Source organism: Anastrepha ludens, chromosome 3 (genome assembly GCF_028408465.1).
Source record: "Anastrepha ludens isolate Willacy chromosome 3, idAnaLude1.1, whole genome shotgun sequence".
NCBI classification, from domain to species: domain Eukaryota; kingdom Metazoa; phylum Arthropoda; class Insecta; order Diptera; family Tephritidae; genus Anastrepha; species Anastrepha ludens.
Window position 1 is genome coordinate 109726376 of NC_071499.1, and position 7617 is coordinate 109733992.

General features: G+C 36.5%; 1 protein-coding gene across 1 annotated transcript; it reads left to right on the forward strand.

Moving 5' to 3' along the window:
* The first annotated feature begins 2290 nt into the window (after positions 1–2290).
* On the forward strand, positions 2291–3897 carry LOC128857658 (E3 SUMO-protein ligase ZBED1-like). The gene is made up of 3 exons (XM_054093406.1): positions 2291–2360; positions 2421–3822; positions 3879–3897. Exons 1-3 carry the CDS (start codon positions 2336–2338, stop codon positions 3895–3897), a joined length of 1446 nt encoding a protein of 481 aa, XP_053949381.1. The 5' UTR covers positions 2291–2335.
* The last annotated feature ends 3720 nt before the right edge of the window (positions 3898–7617 follow it).

The window sequence follows — 7617 nt, forward strand, 5'->3', positions numbered from 1 at the left end:
CAAGAGCCCGAATGGGAGGTTCTGCAGCATCCGCCGTATTCTCCAGACCTTCCACCGGCCAATTACCATCTTTTCCGCTCCCTGTCAAACCATATGGAGGGCGTTACCTTCGATAACTAAGAGGTCCTTAAAAACTAGCTCAACAACTTCTTTGAAACCAGACCAGGCGATTTTTGGCGGAAAGAGAGAGAGTTGGGAAGAGACGAATATATAATTGATTAACTTATTAATAAATTATTGTTTTTTGTTTAAATAAAAGTCTTCGGTAAAAACGTTAGGAACTTATTCCCCAACCTAATATGTGAAGTTTCATTTCAATCTGACAATTGATTCTTTGTCTAAGTTAACACAGCGGTACTGGCATGGTGTTCGGGTCGACAAACATACATGTGTGTGATACATACATACAGTGGCTCACAGCTTATTTTATGCAGTGCATAGTCTCAAATCCCAAGCTTTATAACGAAGAATTGAAAAAGAAATTGGTACCATTAAAAAGATAAAAAACTCAAGTTTAGAAAAATAATTTCATTTATTGTGAAAATATGTATTTAAATAACATAAAACAACCAAAATCAAAAATACTGCATAATTTCAGGTCACAGCTTATTTTATGCAGTCGCTTCTTTGTACAACGGTACTTAAATATTACGTTATTTAAGAGTAGTAGGCGTATGTAATATCATCGCTTATTTATAAAATTACTTTGTATTCGCTTTTTAGTTTGATTTTAGTATTTGAAGTGTCAATTAATGTGATTAATAAAATGGGTCCGCGAACAACGATAGGTCAACGTGAATTGGTTATTCACCATTTCAAAAACGGCCAATCGCAGCGAAAAATAGCAGAAATAGTTAACATTAACGCCCCTACAGTACAAAAAATCATCGAGCGCTTCGTCCATGAAAATCGTGTACATAATAAGGGCAGGGAACCACCAAACAAAATTTTCAGTGACACTGATGAGCGAACTATTGTAAGAAGGATTAAAGCTAATCCACGACTCTCGGCTCCGAAACTGACCTCTGCAGTTCAATCTGACCTCGGTAAACAATGTAGTGTGGAAACTGTTCGCCGTATTCTGCGCAAACACGATTTTCATGGCCGAGTAGCACGTAAAAGACCTTTTATCAGCCCAAAAAATAGACTTTGCCGACTTAGATTTGCCAATGAGCATGTTTCAGAGACGTCAGAGTACTGGAATTCTGTTATTTTCGCAGATGAATCGAAATTCAACATATTCGGCTCGGATGGGATGTCCTATGTTTGGCGAAAACCAAATAAGGAACTCAATAAAGAAAATTTGAAACCGACAATGAAACATGGCGGTGGCAGCGTCATGGTTTGGGCCTGCATGTCGGCTGCTGGTACTGGGAGGTTGACATTTATTGAGACAACAATGGACAAATTTAAATACCTACAGATTCTGAAGGATAATTTGTTGCAGAGTGCCGAGGATCTGGGTATAAAATCAGATTTTCGATTTTATCAGGATAACGATCCAAAGCATAAAGCGGGTATTGTACAAAGCTGGCTAATATATAACTGTCCTCACTTGATGACGCCGCCGCCACAGTCGCCAGACTTGAATGTCATTGAAAACTTGTGGTCTATACTAGAAACTAATATCCGGAAACATAAGATTTCTAACAAAAACGACCTAAAGGAGGCGCTGAAAACGGAGTGAACGAATATTTCGCCAGATATTACAAAAAAACTGGTGACATCAATGCAAAATCGTCTTAAATCTGTTATAGACAACAAGGGTTATCATACCAAATATTAAAAATACTTCAAATTATGTTTAATATTAAGTTTTTTATAATTATAAGTAACTGCATAAAATAAGCTGTGACCTGAAATTAACCAGTATTTTTGGTTTTCGTAGTTTAAAGTTATTTAAATATATATTTTCACAATAAATGAAGTTATTTTGTTAAATTTGAGTTTTTTATCTTTTTAATGGTACCAATTTCTTTTTCAAATTCTTCTTAGTTTTGTAGTTATAAAGCTTGGGATTTGAGACTATGCACTGCATAAAATAAGCTGTGAGCCACTGTACATATATGTACGTTTGTACGGCGATGGCTGGCCGCCAGTAGAGCTGGGAAAACCATCGATGGCACCATCGATATTATCGATGGAACCGATGGAGTGCGATAAATCGATGGAAATTTTTCGATGTCGATATATCGAATTTCTTTTTGGTTCCAACACGTGTGTAAGTAAATTGCAATATATAGTAAGATTTTGTTATTATTAATTTTTTCTGCCTTTCTTTACATAGAGGTCTACTTTTATTCTATTAGAGTACCCTGGCAGTTCCTCTGGTAAAATGGACAAGTTTTTGACCTCATCCCGTAAGCATTTTAAAAAGAAACAATTACAGGACAATTTTTAAGAATTTTTTTTTTTTTTAGAAAAAGATCATGATACCTCTCCAACATCATCAAATGAACCATCTTGTTCAAAATCTGAACCGGAGCCTAAGCGCAAAAAGTGTATTTCCGCAGTGTGGACACATTTTGACAAATTGCAAACCAAACAACTTGCAAAATGTCATTATTGTGGCAAAGAATATAAGACAAGCGGAAACACGTCCAACTTGTTAGAGCACTTAAAACGGGCCCACCCTCTTGCCCAGCAAGTTAATAACGAAACTACGTCTTCTCAGTTAGAGCGATATTTTACACGGACAGACGTTTACGGTCCAACATCTTCCAAAAAGGAAGCAATTGACAAAGCCATTGCTGCAATGGTCGCAACGGATTTGCAACCATTTAGCGTTGTCGAAGATATTGGACTTAGAAACTTGATGAGGGTGGTGGACCCTAGATACGTCATGCCCTGTCGAAAAACTCTGCGGGACACGCATATTAAAAATATGAACGAGAGTATGACGGAGAAATTGAAGGGCATTCTTGACTCCGTTGACTCGTGCGCTATCACAACAGATGCATGGACATCTCGTGCAAATGTTAGTTATCTAATTGTAACGTGTCACTTTATTTTAAATTTCGAGCTTAAGACGGCAGTGCTATCTACAAAGCCACTAATGGATGAGACAAACCATTCAAGTCTAAATATTGCCAACACATTGCGTGAAATATGCGATGAGTGGAAAGTGTTCGACAAACTGCACACCATTGTGACCGACAACGCAGCATCTATGATTAAAGCGTGCGAATTATTGAAAAAGAAACACTTACCGTGTTTTGCGCACACTCTTAATCTTGTTGTGCAAGATGCTTTAAATCTGGAAAATGTGCAAAACGTTTTAAAAATCACAAAAAGAATAGTGTCCTATTTTAAGAGTGGCGCTATTGCTTATGCAAAGTTCAAAGATGCCCAAGGCACCGAAAATCCTTGCTCTCTATTGCAAGAGGTCCCTACTCGCTGGAACAGCGCATTACAAATGATTCAGAGAGTGTTGCGGACAAGAGAGCCCCTAACTGGCACCCTTTTAAGATGCCATAATGCTCCGATTCCACTGTCAGAGGATCAATTTCGGATTTTGAAGGACTTGTGCTCGCTTTTGGAACCGTTCGAAAAAGCCACAAAACATGCGTCTGCTGCAAAGGGCGTTACAATTTCATTAATTGCTCCTGCAATTTTCGCCTTATCGCAAAGTTTGGAAGAGCTCCATGAGCAGATGTTAACACCTGTAGGGAGAGAAACTTGCGAGTTTTTACAGAGCAACGTAAAAAAAAGGCTCTTCTCATATGAGAAGAGATCAGTACCACGCCTTGGAACTCTTCTTGACCCACGCTTCAAAAAGGAGGGTTTCCAAAATCCGTCAAATGCCCAGCAGGCCATGTTGATGTTGGAGGGAGAGGTTCATAATATAATACAGGACGTGAGATCTAAAAATTCCACAGAGGAACTGCCAAGGAATGAGGAGACTCCATTTTTATTTAAATGCATGGCAGGAAAAATAAAAGAAAAAAACAAAAGTTCACGGCCGGACTCAATTATTACCATTCGCCAATATATGGAGCAGCGCAATGCTCTTCATGACAGCGATCCGCTCCAATATTGGCAGGTAAGTTAAGTGTAGTTTTTTTTAACAACTTTCATAATTGTACTTTCTACAATACAGATTAACAAGGAACATTTATTTGCACTTGGACAATGCGCAATAAAATTCTTGTGTATACCAGCAAGTTCAGCTGAATCAGAGCGCACATTTAGTAAAACAGGAGCTATTGTGACGGAACGGAGAGCATGTTTAAAACCTAAACAAGTGAACACATTGATTTTTATTAACAAAAATCAATGGCTACTTTAAAATAACTGTGATATTGGAACGAATTATTTTTTTTTTTTTTAAATAAGAACCTCTCATTAGCATTAAGTTTGGAAATCACCTTTTGTTTGTAGTATTTAAGAGTAGCAGCTATCCGCTGCATAGTACAATAAGGACCGCTCATTAGCATTAAGTTCGGAAATCGCCTTTTGTTTTGTAGTATTTAAGAGTAGCAGCTATCCGCTGCATAGTACAATAAGGACCTCTCATTAGCATTAAGTTTGGAAATCGCTTTTTGTTTTGTTTTTGCTTAGGGAGATTTTTGTTTTCGTTTTTTGGACTTAGGACGAGAAGTCACCCTTTTTTTTATCTTCAAGTTTAACTTGAAACTATAAATTTTGTTTTTATATTAAAGAACATTCACAAATTACAAGCTAAAATCATTTTAATATATTTTCGATGGAATTAATTTATAAAGGGCTAACTTATAGTAGTTAAATTATACGCTAGATAATTCGTATCGATGATTATAGACAAGGTCATGAGTTCTGATACTTTTGGTTGACCCTTTTTGAATATTTGAAACTTTGTAATATTGAAAAACGACACCAAAATATATATGTTGAATAACTCGTTTAAATTTTCGATGGAACCATCGATAGTATCGATGGTTTTTTCCATCGATGGAAAAAATATCGAGTGGAGCAACCATCGATGGATTCCCAGCTCTAGCCGCCAGCATCGGTCAAGTCACTTTTGGTTATTGCCGCTGTGACTATCCCACACCTTGCTTAAGTACTTTTTCTGTATGCCGACGCTTCGCACTTTGCCGAAACGAATCGTGCGCACGATACAGCTGAAAGAGTCGTCACTAAAAAAGCACTTAAGCGCGGTTAGTTTTTAGGATAGCTAGAGTGTAAGTGAAGTGTTAATAAAGTGAAGTGTTAATAATAAAAAAAAATTAAAAGTGTTTTTCTTTTAAACCAAGGAGATCAAAAATATAACTCTACAAGCCATTTAGTACCAACACGTTACAGTACTTTCTACAATGGAAAAAATCAATTATCGTGCAGTGATTGAATTTTTATTTTTGGAAGGTTTAAAAGCAAAGGAAATTTATGAACGAATGTTGAAAGTGTGCAAGGACTATTCGGCATCAATTAGTACAGTAGAAAGATGAATTTAAACGCGGTCGAACAAGCCTTGAAGGCGACACACGTCAAGAACGTCCAAATACAGCAACAGCACAAGAAATCTTAGAGAAAATACAGAATATCGTATTGGAAAATCGTCGAGTGACTGAAAGAGATTTACTACTAAAAGCCCTAGACATCACATTGGTATGTGTAAGCAACTTTTTGACTGAAGTATTGGGTTTCAGAAAGCTGTGCGCACAATAGGTGCCGCATTCGCTAACAATTGGAACAAAAAAGGATTCGAAAGTGATTTTCGCAGCAACATTTAGAGCGTTTGCGAAAGGATAAAGTGAAGATAATCTCTATATGAGACTTGAGTCTATCACCCAAAACAAGACGCTAAAGAGTGGTGTGAATCTGGTTTTTCGATCTTCAAATACATTTTCAAGATATTGAAATTGAAAGAAAAACTTGCCAAGCAAAACTTTTTTGACTTTTTTAAATAATTATGTTTTTAGGCTTATAATAAACGAAAACGAAAACAATTTTGTTTTTTTAATTCTTAACCCTTAGGAGCATGGTGGGAAGCCAGGTTCCCACCTTCTTTTTTCTCAACTTTTCTCTACAGATTTCATATTTATGAAAATGGGACCGAGAAAATTTATTTATATGATAATCCATATATCAAAGAATGTAACTGAAACTAAGAAAATTGTTTTGCGTGAATTTATAAACAATTACAGATAAACAAATTGAAAAAATCGTCTATTTTCAGGAAAAAATTCATTTTTCAACAAAGTACATAATGTATAAAGATGGGACATGATACTATAAGGTTTTTGGGGTTGCTGATTACGAATCTGAGGTCAGATTTGAGAAATTCAATATGGCGGATACAAAATGGCGGACATATTTTTCGAAAACTTGTTGGATACTCATCAAGTTTGATATTAGGGAGTTTTTGGGGTCGCTGATTACGAATTTTGGGTCAGATTTGGTGTTAGGGCACAGTATAGTTTCAAGTGACATGTTGTCTATTGTAACTGCAAACATCCATTGTAATTGCAAACATACCATAACACTGTTCATTGCGTGACGCGGTCGCTTTTAGGTGCTCTGCATTGTTATTACGTTCAAATTTTCTCTCCGTGAACATATGTATTGCTATCATTTACACATTTCACACACATTTTTGATACACCACCAGTTGTTCACAAAACCAAATAGTTTTTGGATATACCTCTGCTTGCTACCAGTGTGTAGAGAGTGAAAATGGAAATCGAACCAGCAGATATTCCAAGTGACAATGAATCAGTTGATGGACTGTGCAGTTCCGACGATGAACGCGAGGACGCAGATATCATCAATGTCAAAAAAAGAGCGGAAAATTTTGATTTTGCTGACGATGGAGTCGAGGCGGATGATTTGCCCGATGTTCCTGATGAAATCTCACAAGTGAATGAAAAATGGGAAGAAAAGAGAAGATTGAGAGATGATCTTCAATTCACAAAAGATTTTGGGCCCAATATTGCGGACACAGTTACATCACCAATTGATGTATTCTTTTGTTTATTTCCTGAGTCTCTAATTGATATATTGGTTGAACAGACAAACCTTTATCGAGTGCAAAGAGAGAGTCAACAGAGAGAAGTAAGCAAAATTGAACTTCTCACATTTTTGGGAATAAACATTTTGATGGGAATCAAAAAGCCCACATCATATCGAGATTGTTGGTCAATGAACGCTCAACTACATGATTCTTATGTGAGTAAGTTGATGACAGTGAATCGTTTTGGTTTTTTCCTTAGTCATTTACATTTGAATGATAATACCAAGGAGCCTAAAAGAGGAAGTCCCGGATATGATAAGTTGTACAAAATAAGACCTATGGTAACAATATTGAATGAAACATTCAAGAGTTGTTATAAACCAAAACAAAATCAATCCGTGGACGAATCAATGATAAAATTCAAAGGAAGAAGCAGCATGAAACAGTACATGCCAGCCAAGCCTGTGAAACGTGGGTACAAATGTTGGGTTCGTGCCGATGAATCAAGTTTTGTCTGTGAATTTCAGGTGTACACTGGTAAAACAGAAAGTACAGAAAAACTTTTGGGTCCACGAGTTGTAAAAGATCTTACACGAGAACTTGTAGGTGGGAATCATCATGTATATTTTGATAATTTCTTCACTTCTGTTTGTCTCATGATATCTTTGAAAAGAGAAAATATATTT